The sequence below is a fragment of the Papilio xuthus genome, unplaced genomic scaffold, assembly GCF_000836235.2.
Source record: "Papilio xuthus unplaced genomic scaffold, Pxut_1.1 DF826938.1, whole genome shotgun sequence".
NCBI classification, from domain to species: domain Eukaryota; kingdom Metazoa; phylum Arthropoda; class Insecta; order Lepidoptera; family Papilionidae; genus Papilio; species Papilio xuthus.
Window position 1 is genome coordinate 282,117 of NW_013531711.1, and position 24,190 is coordinate 306,306.

A 24,190-nucleotide genomic window follows, 5' to 3' on the forward strand; every position below is an offset into this window, starting at 1 on the left:
ATATGTACGATTTCGTTGACCATTTCAGTAAACTTCGAATGCCAAAAAACTTAAGCAGGTAAAAATATTTAACGGATATTTAAATTTTCCTTCAAAAATTCATAATAATACAGTTTGAGAGTAAAATTCGTTCAATGGTTAGGATAAAGGAAATATAGGATATGGAAAATTGAAAATAAAAATTCTCGGATACAAAATCACATCAATTGTATTTCACGAACATTTAGATGAACGTCTTCATCGAAGCATTTCACTTGCTGCTTACAATAAGAAAATTACATTTCTCAAAATGATTTCCAATGTCGGTGACATCCGACACACAAGCCTGTCACGCAGGCGGAACAAAAACTTATCAGGTGACAAATATGCAGGATATCTGACAAAATTATTATAGTATTTACAACATGGATCCAGTCTGAATCGAATATATTTAAATGAAATTTACGAGATTCAATGGATTTAATACCTGACATATAAACTGTAAATACATACATACAGATGTAAACACTAACATCTCAGATAACTACATCATTATATAATATTATCATTCTGCTACAAGTTTATTTTCAGATTTATATAATATATATATATGTTAAGTTTCATGCAAATTATATTGATATTTAGTATACATATAGATTGATTACGAGCACTATTTTATATTTAATTCTATATACTACTGCATATACTACTACATAATTACAAACAGACACAAGTTTATAAAAAAAATATATTTACAATCAACACTGTGAATAAGGTTACATCTCTTAATATTCCTCATCCGATGAAAAGAGTTATAACTACTGAGAGATGTCCAACAAAGAGTTACATCCCTTAAAATATCTCATACGGCGAAAGAGGTTACATCTCTTGTTAGATCTCAACCGATGTAAAATTTTAAAATCTCACCGGAGCAATGACATCTCTATTCAGATGAGTTCTATCTATTAAGAGATGTAACCTTAAAATTTTATCCGACGAAAAATACATGTAACTGCTTTCATCGCACGAGTAGAAGTACATACGTGACTTAACACATGCATATTTGTCACCTTAAAAGGAGAAGATGCACATTATCGTGCTCACAGAATGTTGCCACTTTTGGCATAAAAAGAATGAATGAAAGAGGGCAGCGGGGCCCGGGCTACGGATAACACTACACATCAATTTCGAATCTATCAGAATTACGTCAGAAATATTAGGAAACTTATTGACTTATAGTGTTACTTCAGTTATGTTTGTACATTTTCAATATTGGAAGTTAAATTTTAATATAAATAAGTAAAACACTCGCAGCTCTTAATAATACTGAAGGTACAGCCTTCTATTATGTTCAGTTCAGGCTTTCCCGATTACATATTTACACGTAGACACAATCTAAACATATTTGTACATTATGTACTTGTATGTACAAGTTTAATAAATAAAAAATGTTCATTCTATTGAATACAACAACTAGCTTTGTAAGCTTAAATTATTATAAAAAAAAAACTTGTGTGTTACCACATGTACATAGCACTCCCTCTATTTCATTGTCTTTGAAAAAAAAAATATCTTTGTAGTGTTCCATGGAAATAAATGTTGGTAGAAACATTTTCAATAAATAATTCGCAACAGAAGTATATAGTCTGAATTGTTAAACAATCTTCCTCGTGCATAACATATTAAATATATTGAAGCAAAATATAGCGTAACTCTTAACTCGTTTTACATATTAAAATATAATACGAGACAATTGCGATAAATCTGTTAGATATTAATATGTTTGTGTAGTTCTTTATTTATTAAGTCAAATTGTCACTTATTGAATATAAGAAATCCCTTGTTTTAATAAAAAATGATAAAAATATAATAGATGAACGCTATCCAACACTATGAAATACTTTCCCATCCATATAAGACATTATTTTCAATAGATTTGCATATGTTTCACTCGTTGCATAATTAAGAACGTCTCTGATAGCCTTCGAAATTGAGTCACACTACAAACTGTTTAATATAATGACATGACAATAATATAAGGTTAATTATACCACTTTATACAAATATAGCAGCGAGTTTTAAGAGTTCCTATAAGGGGGCGCGTTGCGTTGCGTTGCGTTGCTTTGCTCGCGGATCTGACAATTTGACAATTCACAAAATGACTAGGCTCGCCTCAGACAAAAGCGCTCGCCGACATCGCCAAATAAACGCAAAACTAATGCGAGCGCCGGACTTTGTCCACTCGGACGCGGGCACGTCTCAAGTGTTCACACTCCTAGTATAAAACATCTTTACACGATGCGACTCAATAAATACAAATATACAAGAATCTAAGTCTGTACATGGAGCTATGCGTACCCTCTCCTGCCTCGCCACAAACTCGGCCGAGAAATAACAATCACATGAATAAATGCCAAGTTCATTATGGTACGGGAGCTAAAGGTAACTGAGAGATGGCATCGGAAGAAGCTCCGCATGCGAAGCTCCCATGTAAAAGATCTATGTAAAATGTTCCAAAACGGATATGTACTATATTGAGAATATTGCGAGGACCGCTCGTAGCGCCTCGCTTAGCGCCCAGTATTGCGCAGAAAACTAACAAAATCAACATATCGATGAACGCTGAGTGACGCTCGACTCGGAGCCGTCAGAACTAACTCGACTATTTACAAAGTTATATACACATCGGTCGTGCGGCCGGCCGGGGCCCGCGAGGCCGCAGGGACCCAGGGTCCGGGGCCGAGGAGGCGGGCTGCGCGCCGGCGCGGCCAGGCCCGGGGGCCGTTCTCCTCCCGCTGCTCACAGCGCGAGGGACAAGAGGTAGAGACGGAAGGCCGCGGCGCTTCCCTAGGTCTCCCGCTCCTTCTTGGGTTTGAACTCCTCTCCCAGTATCGTGGCGATCTCACCCTGCATGAACGCCCACGGCACCGTAGAGTTCGCAAGCGGGCACTTCTCTCCGCTCGGGCAGTACACCTGCAACACACATACATATTCTCTTTATCTATTCTTATACGACAACAATATTAAATCAAGATGACGAATACATGTGGAGCGAGCTTCGCACAGAGGGCGTTGAATATTGTCGCGTCGTGATAGTCGACTACAAAGTAAACGTTATTGCTGTGTCGTGACCATTATACTTTATATAACAGAATTGTGCGAAATTCGCTCGTAAGGAAAATTTAATGGATACTATATATGTCGATGTAAAAACATTAAAAATAATTCAAAACCTCATGAGACTATTTATGTATATTATGAAAATTTTAAGTAAAATATATTCATATAGTTAAAAACACGGACTATAGGTATTCTCCATTAAAGTATAGATAGAATATTGAGCAGAGAGCGGTGTACTAACCTCGGAGCCCTGCTGGCGCTTGATGGAGTCCCGCGAGCAGGGGAAGCAGAACTTGTGATGCGGCTGGCTGGGGCACTGCACAAAATGCGTGTCCTCGAGCCGCTCCTGGCAGAGCGTGCACTTGAGCAGCGGCGCCGGTGGGTCCGCGTCCGGCGTCTCGCTGGACGACACCGACGTCGTCGAGGACACGTGCCGCGACCCCGACGACCGCCGCCCGCCGTTTGAGCCTGCACCAAACCAGCCGTTAGCATCCAGCGGGCAGCGCAAGCGCTCTGCTCTGCTCCCTTCTACGAGCCCTTGCCACCTTTACTTGATGACCACTTCTTTAAACAACTCATATTTGCCAATGAATTTCAATTATATTCGAGTACTAATTTAGAGGAGCGTAAAGGTGGCAATGCTAGCGAGCAGCGCGGTGGCGCAGCGGTCGTCGGCGGCCGGACGTGGCACGTTCCGATCGGTACGAAACTAGGCACAACCCGCTGCGCGCCCCACAACCCCATCCGTTTCTCTCAAAAAATTCACTCTTTCGAATTTTTATGTGCACACGGTTTTGAAAAAAACAACAAACTAGCAAAATTCCTTTTTTAAGTAGGCTTGTTTACATACATATTATAGTTTTTAACAAGACGACCGTTTAAAAGAGCTGACACATTCATTCGAAAATGACGAATTAAATATCCGAAATGGTCTCGGAAACATGAAATTACTGTGGTATTGGTGTAGGCCGTGATCGAAATCGCCCATCTCTGGTGCCGCTGACCAACGAGAAGAGGTGCTCACCTGAGGAATTGGGCGAGTGCTGGCTGGAGCGGCTGTTAGAGCGCTGGGGCGGCGGCTGCGGGGGAGAGCCACCGGCAGAGCGTGGACTGCCCGGAGGCAGCGTGTCAGCCACGGACATCAGTGCGGCCATGGGCGAGGGCCCGCCGGCTGGCGGAGAGGCGGCGGCGCGCCCCAGGGGGGAGCCACCGGCGCCGTTGCTGAGCGCCGCGCCGCTGGCACCACCCACGCCTCCCACGCCGCCCACGCTGTTCGTGTAGCCTGAAACACCTTACATGCTCACTACGTATGCCAAATAAATCATTGTACTCCATCGAGTTGCTATATTTTATGCATACAGAATTATTCAAATGTTTTTGGAGAAAGCTCTTGGTACGATCGAACCTAACCGAACTTGAGGCCGTGACCGCCGACCATGTGTAGTGAATTAGGCGGCAACCGTCTTTCCCTTTCCCTTCTTTATATATGTTTTTATACTGAATTTTAATTGAAGATGTTCAAAATAAATGCACGCAAAGGTCATGTGCAATGTCATTGAAGGATTTACAACGCATACATCAAATATTTTTAATGACAGAACATTTCTATACGAGTAAAAAATGTAAACGAAAGATCGTTTGTTTAACTAACTCTGAATCTGTATACAATAACGATGGATAATGTTAGGTAAAACGGCAATTTAAACAATAAATAAATGGTACTTGAACACATTTAGCTCAGTTTCCAGGGGAAAACTGTATTACAAACAATAATATATCGACACATACATAATTTGATGACTCAACTCAGTTTCATTTCAGTTCTGTCAATGATTTATGAAGCGTATATGATCTTTCGAATATATTTGTAGCGTCGCGTCGCCGGTTCCGCTGCGTGTATCGGAACGGGCTCGGAGTCACAATGACACATCGCGTGCGGCGGGCGAGGTGCGGGGATGCGGGATGCGGGGTGTGGGTGTCGGTGCAGCGGGCGATAGTAAACACGTACACGCATACCGCACGCACACTGTCGTACAAACAGCGTTCGTTGTGCGCTTACGTTGCGAGCGAGCGTGTGTCACCGCAGCGCCACCAGACGCGGTGCGGCGCGGCGTTGCCGTTCTGATCGCGACCCGCGACGCACTCGTCAACATTCGGGATACGACCACGACCGCCTTCCTTCATATTAAATACCGGCTACAATTAAACTCGGCAATAACGTAATAAGGCGATATAGTAGAAACAGCCTAAAATAACATCAGTTGTGGCGACAAAAATCGTAAACGCCACATAACTGACAATACACGTAACTTATGAACAATTTTATTTCTTTTAATACGGTTACATATTTTCGATTCATTCGGATTACACTGTCACTATAACCAGATTTCACAGCATACTATAATTTGTTAAAGTTGACATTTCAGATTAGTGTTTAATTTTTTAAACTTGAATTTGATGCATATCAACAAGAATACCTTATTTTCGTTCAGATAACAAAAAGAATTGTGTTCACGTACTATAAGTATCAATATTTCGAATATGAACTATTCAGTCTACTCTTCGGCGAAAAACAAAAATAATATTTCAGTACAAAAAGGGCGGGAGCGAGTGTCTGGCGTCCGACGGCGGCCCATATGGCAGCGGTGACGTCACGCGGTGACCTTTTTGGCCGCAACTCCCCGCACGCCAGCGGAATGTGGTCGCGCGAGTCCGCGGAGCGTAGGCAGCCGGTGTATTTTTTCGCCCGGTCCTACCTACATACGTCGCGCGCGAATGTCGTCACGCGCTGTTGCCACGCCGCGCCGCGCCGCGCCGCACCACACCGCGAGGAGCGTCGATGTGGGTGTCGGTGTATTAGTGCGTAGCGGCGTGCCGGTGTGCCGGTGTGCGAGAGGCCGCCAGCGGCAGCGCGGGCTCGCTTTCGAGAACGCTCAACCGGTCGAACCGGTTTCGTATTTATGGACGGAGTGTAAATGCACCTACCTAGATATCGAGCCTCGGACTCGGCCGCTTGCGCAAATCACCCGACGTGCCGTCCGTTGGACACGTACGCGGTCGCCTATCGCGGTTTATCGCAAGCACGCGTCACTCCCAATCGCTATTTTTACAATGTTAACCCACATTCTTATTGGTAAACAACGGCATTTCTGCTGCGTTGCATCATGTCACACTGTGTACAATTACCGTATGAATAATAGGTAGATAAATTGTCAATATTGTACGACTTCTGGCAAATTCAATTGTGTTTACAATTCCTATATATGGATCGCTTGTACTTATCAACATACTAGCCGTCGCACGCGACTCCGTCCGCGTAGCATGAAGAAAAAAACTTAATTAGTAGCCTGTGTTCTTTTAGACTACGTTCTACATCTATGCCCAATTTCAGCAAGATCCATGAAGCCGTTCTAGAGATACCTTGAAACAAACATCCATCCATCCAAATATTTGCATTTATAATATTAGTAAGATAGTAAGCGAAAACGATATTTAGATAATGACATAGGCGAAACACCATCGCTGTAGTCAAGTGTAATTCGTGATGTTTATGCTAATATTACTAAATGCCACATTATGACAAAGGAAAGTCTGATTCGGAGCAAACAGTCATTGAAATAAGGCCTGGATTGAGCAATATAATAGTTATTCCTCTAAAATTTAACAGGTAATTCAAAATACGTAGCAATCTTATCACAAATACGCAAACCCTTTTCAAGAGAATAACGGACATACAAAAAAATATTAAATTTTTGTTTTCTATACTAAAGTAAAAAGAGAAACCATTCGATATTTTGGTTCCAAGTAAAAAAAAATACAGACGTTTTAATAACCTCCGGTCAGCTAAAACATAAGTGCAGTTTTATATAGGGTTTTATAAAATGTTTGCCGCGAAAATTTTGCGCATTTGGGTTAATCCGAAGCTATCATACATATTTCGTTTTAGGAAATATAAACGGTGCTCTGATTCAAAAAAAGCTCTTTAGCGCTTACTGCTATTTTTTTTTCATTTTATAAGAACATAGACGCGTTATAGGTATTGCGGAGTTATTAACATTAAATTCGTTAGAGTGGTATTCGTCGTAATTTTATACGAAATGCAAACCTAGTTGTTTAAACATTTTATTTATTTAAAAGAATCAACGACACACGGGGATAAACAATGAATCGAACAGCATGCGTTAAAATCGACTTTTTTCAATGGTTTTTTTTATATTTTAGTTCGTAATAAGGGAAAAGGAATTTCCTTACCGTTGGTTTTGAAGGAGGTGGCGTCGAAAGAAGGTGTGCGCAGAGGGTGCTTCTCCTGCTTGAAGACGCGGTCGGGAGCGAAGGGCGCTGCCAGAGACACGGCCGGCAGCGACTCGCCGCGCGTTAGCGGTGGCCGCGAGTGTTCCTCCAGGAGTCGCTTAGCCGGTTCGTGGTGCGCCTGATGCTCATCCTCCTCCAGCGGCCGCTTCAGCGTCAGCCCGGGGGCGAGCCGCGCTCCTCCATGTGGAAGATGGTGTGCGGTCAAATGGGTCAGTCGTCTGCCCTCGTGTTCCTCTCGTCGACTGCCGTACTCAGCTAAGAGTCCCGCGCTGGGCGTGGGACGTGTGTGATGGAGCGGGAATCCGGCTGTGGGTGCATGGTGGGCGGGTTGAGCCGGCTGGCCGCGGCCGGTCGTCTCTCCGCCGTTCTGATGCGCTTCGAGCGGCGCTCGGTGCGCACCCTTCGTGTGTGTCGGGCCTCTGCCCTCCTGGAAGCCGTGCGCTCGCTTCAACTGGCGCGCAGTGTCGAGGACGACTTCGATACGATCCGCGCCCTCGTAATTGACGCAGCCGCGACACACTGCCTCCGAGAATTCGTGCAGCATGGCCCACGGCATGCGCGGCAGGTCGCACAGGTAGCAATGCTGTCTTTTCTGCATCACCGACATCTCGCCGGCCGTCGAGCGGAACGGGAGAGATCGGTTATCTTCGTTACTTCTGTAAATTGTCACTGATTACTCGTACTTGCCACGAGAGACACTGTCACCATGGTACACGCAAACACCAGTTTCACATTCGTATCCGTGAGGGGAGACGTTGCGCTACGTGTAGATCGCGCGGCGGCCAAACGGGGACTGATTGCGGGCGGCGGGCTCCGGGCGGGGCGGGCCGCTATCGAGCGGTGACGTCAGCGCGCGCAGGACGCGCCGTTAGCCGCGCCCGCCGCCGCGCGCCCCGCGCTGCCCCGCGATACGTGCCGCCGACCGGCCATCAGGCCTGTGCACTCACAACACCTAACTACTCATCATTAATTGCTCCAGAACCACGATCAAGACTTCTAATCTCAGAGTTCCAATGCCAATAAAATTCTGACCTATACGGCTATGAAAGCTTACTAGGCAGTTTAGCTAGTTAGATGGGTACCTATCCGGTAAACGGTCATTAAACAGAATTGTTTATTTTTAAAGTATATGAAGGATAACTGTTAATTATTTTTATCTGTATTTAAATTTGAAATATAACAATAAAAAATATTGATTGGATTAGTAAAATAATGTGCAAGCGTGCGAAAAACTAGCCGTCGAGGTAAAATAAGTTCGTAAACAAAAAATGATTCAGCAATCGATAACAGTACTTTATAATGGGTTCGAGGGCGCTAATTCTAGTTTGTTGATTCTGTCTAGCGTCGTGTCGGGCGCTTAGGGTGACCGCGGCTGCATTACGAGCTGCGCTACCTATCAACTCGATGATTTCACGATCAATAATTACGACGTAACTGTGCGCCGAGTGCCTGTCGGAGTGAATCATGAAGTCTCAGCACATCCCAACAACGCCTCGATTCCGCTAACAGAGCCGACATTATTCAACGAAAGTAAACAGCTGCCTTCGTAGAATAACAATTAGCGCTAACGCGTATAACCGACGCGCTCGATGCATTAAATTTCAATCTATTCTCGCGCGGTTTCCTTTCGGGCTGCATTCTGAATTATTATTACAGCAACGCGGTCGGATCCGGCTGTCGGAGGGAGAGGGGTGCGGTGCGGGGAGGCGGCAACCCGTACGACGGCCATCTTGAGACATGACGTCACGTGACGAGTCAGCCGCGCGGTGCGGCAACGCCGCTTGCCGCCCGCTATGCATGTCAGTTCAGTTTGTGTTGTGTTGTGCTTTGATTTTCAATAATAAAAACCCATCAGTTTTTGTATGCGCCCGAGCCCGAGGATCGGGAAGAACAGTTACGTGCGCAGGTAAACGTGGTGAATGACGAATCAATCGCGTTTCTCAATATAAATTTAGCCGAAGTTGCTTTGCCCGTCTGCACATCGAGTATTTCACAATACAGTTATCAACATTTCTTATCCGCTTGCATTCATACACATTCCCTCACAATGAAGATGCTACCGGCATATTTCAGATAAGAAAAATAACCTCTTTATCTGAAACATTTTATAGCTGGCAAAACCTGTCTTGAAATAGTACGAACGATAATACTACCAAGTCGTTGCTATAATATTGCTAATTATTAACTTATTATTTTGTCCTGTCTGAATACCTATAATATTTTTGGTTACCAACCAACCTGTAAACATCAGAAGTGAATCTTTGAATTGACAATTAAGAAATAGGCTTATCTATTACCATAATTGATTGCCACATGATCAATAAGCAGTTATCGCTAAAAATATATTTGAAGTCAATCAAACTAATTGTAAGATTTAATTGTCACTTAATTCTAATCTAAACTGAAATGAAACAAAGGAATTCATGAACGATGTCAGCAATCAGCCCGTCACCGTCGGGTACAATCAAGTAATTGGGTACACTTTGAAGTCCTCAAAGTGGACAATGGGTAATTAGATTGAGACTGCGACATACGACAGATTAACATCAAAATCTAAACCAATATTCAATTTCAAATTCATTATTTCTAACTTTTATTGTGTAAAAAATACATTAAATTCAAGGGACCTTATATTAAATCGGTTTATTAGATTTAATTCTATCTGCTAAATTGCTTGCGATATTTATAGGGTAATATAAATTGTTGACCTGGTAGCATCATAAGTAGCATTCTGTACCTATTTGTGTGTGAATCGAAAAGGTTTTTAACGGTAATGTACACCTGAGATCATCGAGTAAGCAGCTGGAGGGTGGGGGATGTGGCGGGAATCGATCGCGAGGCGGCAAGCCCCGCCAGATCACAATCAATGTGAAAGTTGGAACATACCTACATCCTGTGTTATTTGAACACAGCATCTGTTACTTTAACAAAAGTCTTACTCTATAAATAACAGATTTATTATAACTTTAGAAGATATAATAATGTGAACAAACCAAAATTCAATGACGTTGGTGACAAAATAATAGGAAAAATGTATTGATTTACTTGTTTGAAAAGAGATAGAAGCTGATAGAGATGTATGGAAAAGTAATACATACTATGTCAACCCTCCATAGGGAAAACGCTAGGAAGTTGAAGATCTTGACACATAAGAATCTTCTTCTGTTTGCATATGTACGTCCAATAATGTGTCCACAATATAAATTATTATAAAAACGTAATATAACATGTTTAATGTAATACAAAGGTAAAATAATTTAAAAACATCAATAGCAAGGACGCTTTTGAAGTAGAACAAGTAGATAAACCATACACAAATATGTAGTATATTTACGCGGGTGGATGACAGAAATGTTTGTTGCTAATTTGTAAAGGACATGCACGCGAGTTGAGAGGGGAGGGAGAGGTTGTGTGATCGCGCATCTCACCCCCGCCTCTTTCTTCTCGCCTAACAACACGCTACTCATCAGGATTTGTTTAAAAAAAACTTGCATGTCTAGTTATTTGTTTATTTACCACTTGTACGTATATAACTTACAGCTTCAGAAATCTGTACAGTATCAAGGCGAGGCAGAATGCGGCATAGCGTCCCCTATACATTCCCGAGGTATTGATTTTGCACAGCCGCCGTGCAGGGGGCGGGCGTAGATTTCGCTCCTCTGTTCTTTGTTTTTCACAAATGTATTACCTACTGTAGTATTGTTTGATTTTACAGAGTTTATAAATCAATTTGCTTTTCTAACTTTTATGTGAGAGTTTCAAAGTAATAATCGATCGAAGTTCATTGGGGGAGTCTGGGAGGCGGCTGGACTGGATTAATATTAGCTGAGAGAGACAGTAGATGAAGTTTTTTTATACTTTGTTAACTGCTTCAAAATTGTTGCTCAGTCGTTCACAAACATCTCGTAAGATCCAGTCCCTGATTTAGAAATGTTTGAATACGACACTAATTAAAACAAAAGTTACGCTGCAGTAATAGGGAACATTGGCCAAAGTAATCCAAACTGGAGAAAATGTTACTAAAGTACTGCACGTATCCACAGCATTAGGGAGTTGGCCATGGTGGTGAGGGGACGCGACGCCGTGGACTATCGACCGCGGGAGTCGCGCACGCGCGCCATGTTGCGGCACGTGCGCGTGTTTGTTTACGCGGCCGCGTGTAGCAAGCGGACCCGCACACAAACACACACGTCTCTGCATTGTTCTCTTACCACTGCAGATCATAAAAGTTGCTTACTGAAGTATTCTGGCGTTTAATGCAATCGATATGTTGAGAGTGACGCCCTATTAAAAGATGTATAAAGTAAGTTGGTAGCCACAACTTATCGCAGTTCCTAGAAAATAAATACAACTACACAGTTCACCAAACTACCAAATCCTTATTATTTGGTCGATGTAAAGCCGCTATAATTGTTTTAACCTCTATATCTGTTTACTGTTCAATAACCTTTGCAAGATTTGTGATAATTCGGTGGCATTACCTCGGATGGAACGGAAGCGACCTCTACTGCCGCCACTGACCTCATGGTAGGAAGGAGAAACGATGGATTGGTATGCACGTTACTCACTTGTTTATGTCGTGTATTACATTCACGAATAAACGAGGTCATATGAAATTTTCCTTTTTGACGACAAGAAATATTTTATGTTAAATCGATTGAAAAACTATTATTTAAGTACGAATAGTCTTCGAAATAACTATCTGTACTATTTACTACGTAAATCAACAGAAAAGAAAATCTGATCCGAAAGCTACTTTGATGGGCTCCGTAAAATGATTTACCATGCCCCAGGGTTGATATGGAAGCACTTAACATAGTATCAAACACCAATGATCACTAATATACCAAAACCTTTTACGCTATTAAATCCACACCCACGTTCTTCCATTAAGGTTAATTACGCGGGTGCAAATTGTGTTGTATATTTATGGGTGTAAGAGAGACAATGTTAGAGAAATAGCGGCTGGGAAAGTGCAAATATTATTTTTGTCACAAAGCGGACATTAAAAATATCTTTTACTACAATTGACTACGATACGGATTATGTGCAGATCACAACATAAACATAAATAAATCAATAGAAAATTTCAACCGGATGTATAGAATGGGTGTAAGTTGGAATGAGGTGGAAAAACAGTTGAACGAAATGAGCGGGGCGTCCACAACTGCCGAAAGCATTTGTGACCCCCTTTGACGATTCACCCTTGAAATACAACAAATAGCTCGCGTTACAACAGCCCCATAGTACCTTACATCACCCTATACATTTTATTGGACCCGCGGGACGACGGTAGGAGGGCGGGGTATTGATTTGTGACGTCACCCGCCGCCCCGCCGAGCGTTTCGGGCCCAGAGCACTAATGTGTCTGCAGGGGTCGACGATATATGCTATGTTTTAGCACGAAAACCTTTATGGCGCATTGTTCTGTATGAAAAAGACGTTAATATTTAAGTATTATTACTTTAACGTGTGCACGAACTGAAAATATTTATTATTTAAAAAGTAAAATATATTCTTTTAAATAGCAACTTCCAGTAAGACTCTACATTGTTACTATGGCGAAATGTACTAATAAAAATAAGCTTTAAAGCGACCAGGAGTGACATATGCTTTACGTTAATTGTATTGAGTATAACTGCTTGCAATAGCAATGTCGTTATCAATTTTTTTTTTTTCATAATTTATTTATTTCATGTGATTTCTAGCTAATTACAAGAGCCACATGCTTCCAAGAATTAGAGACTAGAGGAAAGAGACATCGGGCTTTTTAAATGAATTTAATACGATTCATACGAGTACATAATATGAAATGAATTATATATAAACACTGACCAGGGTTTACATGAAATTGATTATCAAAAAATACTATGTTATGTATAGTTATTACATTCGCTATTGTTTTCTTCAACAAAGGCGGGTTAAAGGTCTTATAACTGTTGCGACGATAATTTGCATAATAAATTATACATTTCCAGTTAAATAAATCAACACCACAAACCTTAAGAAACGATTATTTTTAATACAAATATATAACAAAAATCATAGATTTCGGGGATGTAAAGCATGAGTACAAAGGATTTTATCGCGCCATTTTCTAGACCTATCGTAACGTTGTCGTGTCGTTTGGCTCAGACGATGCAGCGCGGGGTGACGTGATCCCTTAGGGCTATCGATTCTGGCAAGCAGGGCGGGAATGCGCCTGCGCGACCCAATCGATCAGCGTACGGGACGCCAACTGCGCGCCAACAGACAGACGCCTACAACACAAACATATCTACGATGTTTTATACTTGTCCAGGATTTATAAATCCAGTAATCTCTGAATTTGCATGAATTTTTGTTTTATCGTCAATCTTAAAATGTGACCAACCTACTAAAAAGTCCATAAACTCGATAGAGGGGGGTGCTTTATTTAACCATGTCAATCCATTACTTAATCTACCTACATATTTAAGATAAGTCAAGGTGTGTACTATAGATTTGCATAGTCAGTAAGCCTAGAATTTTTTTTTATAAATATTAGCAGATTTTTTTTGTAAATTTACTAATATTTCTTTTACCATTCCAACTAAGCTATGGTTGTGCTAAGATATGGTTTACGACAATAGTCGAATGGCAGGATTCGAACCCCCGACCTCGTGGTCGGAAATCCGTACCTTTAACTATTAGGCTATTGACGCTTTTTATATAGTATAATGGACTAATTATAATATTGATGTATTTAATTTTAAAAGGGTAAACAGATGCGTAAAAGCTGAAAACAAAGACACATGTAGATAAGAAGACACTCCACGTCCATGTCTGATATCGTCGGCTGTTAGCTCTATGTACAATTCTGATACACGAGTTCTTACTCATCCTATGAATATAGCCGACTGGATTATGTATTTACAAGAATGACGCGACGCAGCTGAGTAAATTCACAACACATTCAGTCCGATTCACTATTTATTGGATCTTATGAAATATATTTAATACTAGCGTTTACTTCCGACGTCCAAGAGAAATTAAAAACAAAAAGCTTGTAATAAATATACAGCCTATTGTACATACTAACTGCTAATGTAGCTTTCAAACAGTAAAAGAATTTTTGTAATCGGTTGAATAATTTTTGACTTTACTTGGTATTATTTTTATGTATTTAATAAAAATAATATTTCCTCTTTATTAATATTAGTGTATTTAGTCTATATATATAAAAGAAAGTCGTGTTAGTTACACTATTTATAACTCAAGAACGACTTTACCGATATGACTGAAAATTGGTGACGGAGACATCTAGGAGACGGACATAGGATATTATATATTCATTTTTTTTCGAATGTATGCCTCAAAGAGTTGCTTTTTATTTAACTTACTAATATTATAAATGCGAATGTTTAGATGGATGTGATGTGGATGGATAGATGGGCTACACTAATAAGTTTTTTATATATCCAAGCAGACGGAGTCGCGGGCGACAGCTAATTTAGATATAAAAAAAAGCAAACAGTTGCGGTCGCAAATGATAGGTTAGTAAGAAAAGACTACGAGAGAATAACAATGTGAGATATTTATATGTAAATATTTTTCTGACTAAGTATAAATACACGTGCATGTACTAGGAGATCATGGATTGTCAGAGTACGTATAAGCCACGCAATAGTTAATACTGTGTTCTATGTCATTGTAATAACAAGAAATGTTTAAAGTCATTTGTATTGGTCATCGTATGACCGCAACTTGTTGTTTATAACAATTGTCTATCACAAACTACACCTCCTCTTGTTGTTTGGATACCTTAAAAAAATAATTTAGAGGTTTTTAAAAATCTCTTACCATCAGCTTTCAATAACTAAAAATTATGTTTGTATTTTTACACTTAATTTCCATTTAATATTTATCCCTTTCAACAAGAGCTAAAGAATTAGAAGTAACAGTACTAAGACATAATACCCTCGCTTTTATAATACATCATTAAGAACAATGAGAAACCATTAAAAGGGCATTACCTAAATCATTTTAATATTTCCATTTAAGTGGTTTACGGGCGAGTCTTAACGGACTTGTGCGTAATCCTTACCGAGAAACGTGATTAGCGCACAATGAGGGTTCATGGTCCTCGGTCACACGACATTCCAGGCCGACTACTTAACTCCACGTGTATTTTAACATTTGAAAAGTGAGATTAAAACTACAGCACATCATTTACGAATTAAGATGGAACAGTCTGTGATAGGCATTTGACCAAAGATCTTAAGTACTTAAAAAAATCTTTAATTCAATTCAAGCAGAGAAATTTAAAAAACAATTAACTGGTAACTAAAGCATCTTCACGTGGGATACATGGGACGTGCGGAGAATGCAGGGTGTGTAGGTGCTGCGGCCCCGTGGCCGGGATCAATACCCGCGCCCACGGGATCCTTGGCCCGGTTCCACCTGACCCGGTCCGCGACCTGCCGCCGCTGACTCCCGCCCTAATATACCCGACCCGGTACTAATATATTGTACGAGTATGCCTCATTGAGTTACCTTTATACATACGTCTTGTCCAACATGTCGATTGCGGTCCGTAAAATTATGGTCATAATTAATAATAAATGAAATTACTAGGTGTCGCCCGCGACTCTGTTCGCGTGAGTTAAAAAAAATATTTATTTAGTAGTATATTCCAGACTATGTTCTATTTGTATACCAAATTTCATCGAGATTCGTTCAGCCATTCCGGAGATATCTTCAAACAAACATCCATCCATACATCCAAACATTCGCATTTATGAAGGAGCGTCAATACATTTCTTAAGAGCGGTATGGTATCGGCTAAATTATCGCAATAAGAATTGTGTTGCGTTCATCTCCTCAAACGAAAAATCCCAGCTTAAATTAGCTTTAATTCTCAGCCATGCCTCGTAATGCAAAAGATTTTTCTTGTGATTCGGATATTTTTTGTTCCATAAAATTGGTTCAGATTGATATTTTTCTATTAGTTCCAATATATTAGCTTTAGTCCCATCCATAATTAAGCCGTATCCCAATTGCATATAGGTATACATGTTAAAACAGCTCGGCGTCTCACAGCCAATTGAGCGCACGAAGTGTAGCCAACCTCACAAAATTTGTGCGCGATGGAACGTTTTAATGTTCGCGGCTATTTATTTACAGCGATTCGACGTATATTTTGTATTCGTGATGCTATAACACGTTGTAACTTAACGTGTTGCATGTGCAAAGAAATGCTTGGCCTCGTTAAACATTACATAAAATAAGAAAGATGACACAAATAAAATTCACGATTTTATCACAGACAACAAATATACAACTTCACTAAATTTTATTATATTATAATAAATACAAACGTGAAAATTTGTGACGTCACTAGTACACTCGGCTCGGTTCACAAAGTTTCCAAAAGTTGAAAAATGAGTGATAAAATGTACCTACAACTAAGGAAAAGAACAAAAAACGTGTTACAAAAATTGTGTCGCTCTTATGTGTAAAAAATATCAAAAATATATTTCCTTATGCCGACAGATGCAGGTTTAGGGGAAAAGTGCTAAGTGATGAGGAGACATGTATCGTGTTTGACTAAAGTTAATAATGTTGTGAAAATAATTTTTACGTAAGATGAAGGCAAGATAAAAACGTAATCCAGATAAGTAAAGAGATGTTAACATCACCGTAAAAAATGACCGTTTTTGTATTTAAATTTAAACAAAGACAACAAAAACGTTGACCGAACCGTTGACGCCACCTGCTAATTAGAAAGCAGGTGGCAAGGATTCCTATCTACATTTGTATTTGTTAGGTTGTTTCGTTATTTAAACGAAGAAATATAACGATATAGTTGAAATTTAATTGGATATGTTTAAGTAAATCTTTACTCAGGGGCTCCTAGGATTACGACGACTGAGAGGGGCAGTAAGAGAAGTAAGGTTGGTAGGTGGATGGAGCATTAATCTGATAGCAAGGCTCGCGGTGCGCAGCCGGTCCGACAGGTTTGCGCGGTCCGACTGGTTAGGCGAGGTCAGGCCGCCGGCCGTGCCTTACCACTACTTTGAGTATTTTACTACTTATACCTTCTACAACTCGTTGAAATTTGCCAAAGAAATGGAACATAGCCTCGACTAACACATATCATACTAATTCCGCTACTAATAAATATTTTCGTGCAGACGTAGTCGCTGGAAAAAGTTAGTATAAAATAACGAATGCGGCCAATTAATTCCATAAAACAACTTCAGCCGTTTTGTGTGTTTCCTACACGAGAATTAGTTTACAAGCATCTGGTTAATTGTTCAAACATTCAATGGGTTCATGATATAAAAAGGCGACAAAATTTTAAGCAGACATGACGATCATTTTACAAGAACGAAAACTGACTGGAACCGACAATACCGCAGAATCTCACAAACATAGCAACGAAGTTTACTGCATAGCAACAAAAATATGTTTGAAATATTGCAAGCAGAGCATCAAAACTTGCTACGGCTCTGGAGAGTCGATACTGCGCCGGGAACCGAGGGCTCTCCCTGCGCCTCCCGAGATCGATAGCGACTCGCGACCCGGCCGCCTCATCCTTGGCCCGTTTCCCCGAACCGCCACACCCCGCCCCGCATCACATCGCATAAGAAACTTGTTTACTAAATAAACTACAAAATTATATAATAACACGGAGTTCAAATCACGTTCTATGACGTTATGATACCGAAGATAAAACGTATCCTGTTTCGATACAAATATTAAGTACTAGGAAGGCATTTTACTAAACAAGGAAACCAGAAACACTGATAATGATATTGACAAATGTTGCATATCCAAAAACACCTTTTATGACAACGTTAATTGATTTGAAACATACTCATAGTGTGGCACTATGTACAAAGTAACTTGGAAATTTGCAGTGAACTTTTAGTTGACTAAGGAAGCTTGCATTGATTACTACGTGCACCGAAACGGTAACAAAAACAAGTATGAGTTTAGGTTGTGCGGTTTGCCTGCTCTGCGGTCGTGTTGTGTTGGCCATTCCTAACAACGCACAGGAAATTCTCCGTGAATGTAATTAGTGCGCTCATGACCATTTGACGTTTACTTGTTGTGGTTTAAAATAATGACTATTTATTTATGTATATTTACATTTCCATTGGTTTTGTTATTAAAAGACACGGATCAATATTTAAAGTCTAAACGACCGGACGACGTTACCAAGAATTATCGATTGCCGATTACGTTTGGTTTTAACCATTATTATTTATTTTAATAACGATATGTAAAATCAAATAAAATTATCGGAAACACTTTGGTTAAAGCTACAATACTCATGAACATGCCGGAATTGTCATGTTTGCTAAAGGCTGGCACGCTGATAGAGACGTTAGGGGGTCGGCAGACAGCACGCCTATAGTGGCCCAGCTGGTTCAACATTACAAGGAAATCCTTAACGTATCGCGGAAATTATCATTTTAACGAAAGAATTTAGTAATATTTCTGAGTTATATTTGTTATCTGAGTTGTTGTGATAAGCCTACGTAGAAGTCGTGTTATCCAGCCAGCTTGTGTACCAGCAAACACTGGCACATTGATAGTCATATCAAGTACTAGACTGTCTGTTTGTCCAGGTGCGGCGCAGAAGGTCACACAAACATGTGTTACAAGAATTCCTTTAAGCTATTTGCGAATTCCATTTAACCGTTTTCCTGAAAACATTTCTTCATGTATAATGTTAACTAAGTGATAGTAATGAAAATAGGGCTCTTTCGAAGATTTGAAGAGCGTTAACTGTAACCAATAACTATCAGTGGTAGACGCCAACAACAACATCTGTTAAAAACATAACAATTGTAAGTAGGTAACAAGTTTAGGTTATGTTATTTGAGGACAATAAGACAAATAATGTTGTGGTTGGAATGATTGAATCATCCGGGGAAGTACCTTGCCAAAAAGCTTAGATTTTATTTATGGAAAACAATAATGATATTAAATCTAATCTTAATATCAATTAGACAAATAACATTTAAAAGAAAACAGCAGAATTTGAACACGATAAAATCTACATTTTTGTTCAATAACAAATATTTCCTTATTTAATAAATTATTGTAATTGACTCCAGTTTGCAGTTGTTATTTATCATTATGTTTTCATACCGTCTGAAAATATTTCAAAACTTGGAGACTTGCTGATAAGGCTCTGATATGGGGGAAATTTTATTATTTACATTGAGTTTAGAAACATATCTATATTTAATCATTGTTTCCTAACAGTTTACATAAAGTTATAGAATAATTCCTATTCATTTAATTCTCTCAGACCAAATGCTTCCTTGCTAATAATACTTACATTTTGAAGAAAATTTACAATTTCGGTTGAAGAATTTAATTCTTGACAAACTTGTGTATTTTACCTGTATGAAATTCTTTGTCCATACAAAACAGTTTGTCAGTTTTGTATGACACTTGTTTATTTTGCTATATGTTATTGATCTGTTGTCTGGGATGTAGCATCTAGTAATTGTACATTGGTCCTTCGTGCCTGATAACTACCAAATACACCGCGTTGCCGGCGTCAGTGTCTCTAAATATTGAGTGTATTCCTTCAAGAGTGAAATGAGAACTCACTAGTCTACTAATCTACCGTTCTATCTTTTGGCGACTACTTAACATCATATGTGATGGTGGTTAAATTAGCAAAATACCTGCAAGATTTCAATGTGTAAATGTGTCCAAGGAAAAAAAATTGGTACACAACGCAAATTTTAGAATAATGTAACGTCTAATATAATTCTTTTCTTCTATACCATAAGTAGATGTATGACGAGTGGGCAACGTGTAGACAAGACACGTCGTACTCGCATGCCACAAACTGATAAGCGTTATCACAGCTGCTGACGTCACCAAAGCAAACTGTCAAATTAATGATATATTCTATAATGACGAAATGTTTAATTAAACACAACGAGTTGGATTTTTATTGAACGAAACTGATGATTGAAAATTATGTTCAATATTTAAGCTCGATAGTAGATCAAGATTATGAAGTATACCGAACTAAGAAACACATATTGTGAATACCTTTGCGGAGAAGATTATTTCAAGCAATGCATATTTAAAAATAATAAAAAAACAACATTTAATAATAAAAAATAAACTAGAGCGAAAAGTTATCTGACCTTGTGGTCAAACTAAATTATGTTAGCTCACGAACGCTACGCAAAAAGTTAACGAGATCCCTTTTGCATTTTGTACTGTAGCTATCATGTAATTATCCTATTATGTCAATTTCTCTGTCCATGTAGGTTTTACATATATTCTGACAGGACCAACCGATAGCAGTGCCTCTCCCATGTTTAGACATCCTTGTTTGACTATTCTCCAGCGACAGATTATATACTTAATTTTTGCTGATGGATTGTGTGTGATTCGTTCAATATTTGCGAGAGTTTCTGTCACTGAATTTCTATTTATAGTAACAATCGATATGTCGAGATAAGGCCAAAAAAACATTGTAATTTAGCTGATATCTCGCAGATATACCGAGTTAATTGGGTGACCCTGGCGACAACGCAAACAGTTAACATTTGACATTTGACTTTGAATCTTATTGCCTTTCACTAGAGTTTATGTTTAAAGATAATGTTATGGTATAATTTAGATAAACGTAACACGTGATTATAAGTATGTATAACGATAGAATGATATTAATAACATATATTATATAAAAATTATAACATACACTATGTTTCTTGTACATTCAATTTTAACGTTTTAGAATTTATAATAAAAAAAATATTCTAAAGTTATTTAATATATTCACGATTCCATTTTTGAAGTCTGGACTTTTAGACCTGGAGATAATAACCATTTTTTAATATAAAAAGAAAAGAAAATATTGTTATTAAACCGTTTAGCCTAAACCTAATAAAGTATTTATCAAGCGATGATAAAATCAAGTAATTAGTTGAAAGACGCAAACGATTGTTGCGCGATAACCAGACGATGTATCGACTAGTGTTTGCCGGCCACTTCACCGCAACATCGATCCTGATAAGATAACTACTTGCGTCAATGCAGCTCACCAACACATCTTATCACACCCTCGCATGTCATACACCTTTATGTGGAGCAATTTTATTATCATAATATGATACAATGCATCGATTTGTCGCCCACCACGTGACTTGACTTACGATCATTGTGGTATCGGTGAATATTCCAGTGAAATTTATATAACCTTACGAAAATGATTCAAACAGTAATTCTGAAGATATGACATGACAGTGGTGAGCATTTCAGGAATAATACGGTGACGGAGATATGTCATCAATGACACTCTGATATCTTTAGGTACGAAAGTGTGACATATCCAAACGCATGAAACAAAGGAAGTCTTTGTCGGCTGATATACAGAAATAATTCTGTAATAGATGATTAATTTAGAAGAGAACTTAAAAAAGATGGTTAGGTAAGGTCTAAGGATAGTTGTAAATGTTATTAGTCAGATGATTTGACACAAAAATGTAATGCAAATTTGTTGTAAGCCATCAATTAGCACATGTCAAAGCACGAGAAACTATTTAGAACCTAAGCATTACGTGAACAATGTTTACTGTGGCAGCGTTCTTTGCACAAACATGTATTCCATTTGTGAAAAGCCTACAGCGCGCAAATTTACGCTTATTACCAAATTTATATTATTATATCTTTTTCAAATCAAACAAGACATATACGAATATGTATATAAGATTTGTATTCTGCAAATTATTTGCTTTCCGTATTTTTCTTGAATATGTAGACACTAGCTTTCAACCGCGACAATGTCCGCACGAAATTAAAAAATAATCTGCGAATATATATAACCCATGTTACTCAGTGAATATGTAATAACAAAGGAATTTCTGAAACTCTCAAGTTTATTCTTTACATACAAAAATACAAATTTTTCCTGTTTGTGACATTAGTTATTGATATGGATATCGTATCGAGTTATCACTATATCTATGACTACATTTTCCTTTTTCTGATTTACAAATAAGGTACAACCACAACCGTGTTAATGTTCCAAATCTGACTGGCAAGTATTGCACTACGGATAGTAGGTACTAAGTAATTGTGTCCAGTACATAAATAGTACCAGCGCCATCGTGACCTGTGCGAACGTCAGTTACTTATGCAACGCGCGTCCTCCGCGACAGCAAGAGCGAGGCGCACGACGACGCGCCGGACAATCAGACAGACAGTGGGACAAATGTCAAGGTGAATGTGAAAGGAAGCGCGTCGTCGCCGCCGCGTCCGGCGCCATCTTGTGCGGCCATCTTGCGGGGCGCGCGACTGCATTGATTTAGGCCACGCTACACTATCTATGCTGCGAGTGCGCTATTCATTCAGCATAGTCCATCATCTAGCTAATATATTTAAGTACTTTGATAATATAAGTACAAATTAATACTTACTGAGTTCATTCTTGGTCTGTAACATCATGTAATCTGCAAACGGTTTATTCAACTACGTACATCCGTAACAAAGATGATATTGTCTTTGGTAGCTTAGGTCACGAAAGAGAACACAATAATTGACTCATTTATTACGATGACGTGTGAATTACGAAGTAATATAATTATTTTTGTTGACTCACAGAAGGGTTAGTCAACATTATTTTATTTTAGATTGGGTTAATTAATTTTGCAATCAATTAAATATTTAGAATCAATAACGATGAGGCTAATTGATTAATCAATTTATAAAATAAATCAAAAACTTCTTGGACATTAGAGATACCTGCTTAAAAAAATAATAATTATCACGTTTAAGACCTTTAATAAACTTGAGCAATTCAACTCCCGATAAAAGAGGGATTCAACGAACCGAAAGGAAATTATTGTAACTGAATGAATTGACTGACGTGGAGTTGGCAAGGTGAGTTGTTTGTACCCCTCCCCTCTCCGCCCCGTCCCCACCCCTCGCTATCAAATGGGTAATAACCGCAATTATACAAACACGCAGCCGTCGTGAAGGTCACCATTAATAGCTTTGTCCGTTAAAGAAAACCTATTCGTAACGATTACGTCGAAGTTGCGTAAGCTGTGGAGTCGCCGCGCCGGACTCACTGATACCGAATGCCGTTACAAATTACCATTTTAAACACAATAAAACACGATTCGCCTTCATTTGCATATGAAACGCTCATTTATAAATTTTCCATATATAAAGTATGTAGTAAAAAAACATCGCCATTCAAAGAGATAAAGCGACTAAATAATATCGAGGAGTATCTCAATACAAGTTAAAATATTTAATTTCTTGTGAGGAAAAAATATTCCTTATCTATTTTTATAATGTAAAAGGAGGAAAATAAATAATGTGACGACATTTGATCGTCCACAATGGTCTGAAACATTAAAAATTATTTTTACTACTTTATTCCTAAAAGGAGGAGAAGAGTGGAAAAGTAAAAAATGACAGATTGATGAAATTAGTTGATCATGTACCAAAATATATATTTTTTGGAACAGAAGAAGAGAATGATACGAGTTGATATTGAAAGAATGTTCTATCAAACGGGATTGAAGTCAACGTGTTGTACGCGTATAATTTATTTAATCTTTTTTGTATAGCAATTGAGCAACCAACGCATGCGCGTTACTTACCAATTCGTGAGCTGCATTTAGAGGTTACTTGCTACTTTGTCTCTCACAAAATACATGGTTAATTATGTTCATGGCATCAGTAACGAGAATCTAATTCTAACCAAAAGGAACAATAAATAAACAAAGCCAAATGAACAAAAGGTATTTGATGCTACTCAGCT

General features: G+C 39.0%; 2 protein-coding genes across 3 annotated transcripts in view; both read right to left on the bottom strand.

Annotated features, from left to right (window-relative positions):
• The window catches only part of LOC106121670 (uncharacterized), a 61,128-nt gene that overhangs the window by 3,210 nt on the left and 33,728 nt on the right, over positions 1 to 24,190 (bottom strand). The window lies entirely within an intron of this gene.
• Pits (Protein interacting with Ttk69 and Sin3A) lies at positions 191 to 8,200 on the bottom strand. Its single transcript, XM_013317407.1, has 4 exons — positions 7,351 to 8,200; positions 4,124 to 4,381; positions 3,341 to 3,567; positions 191 to 2,952 (listed from the first exon to the last, which is right to left on the bottom strand). The coding sequence occupies exons 1-4, from the start codon at positions 8,015 to 8,017 to the stop codon at positions 2,827 to 2,829; spliced, it is 1,278 nt and encodes a 425-aa protein (XP_013172861.1). The 5' UTR covers positions 8,018 to 8,200; the 3' UTR covers positions 191 to 2,826.

Bases quoted from the DNA above. Each gene is read 5' to 3' on its own strand.
- Pits (XM_013317407.1), bottom strand. From the start codon at position 8,017: ATGTCGGTGATGCAGAAAAGACAGCATTGCTACCTGTGCGACCTGCCG. The intron at 4,382-7,350 runs GTAAGGAAATTC...AAGGTGTTTCAG, and splicing joins CACCTCCTTCAAAACCAACG to GCTACACGAACAGCGTGGGC. The intron at 3,568-4,123 runs GTGAGCACCTCT...GGTTTGGTGCAG, and splicing joins GCACTCGCCCAATTCCTCAG to GCTCAAACGGCGGGCGGCGG.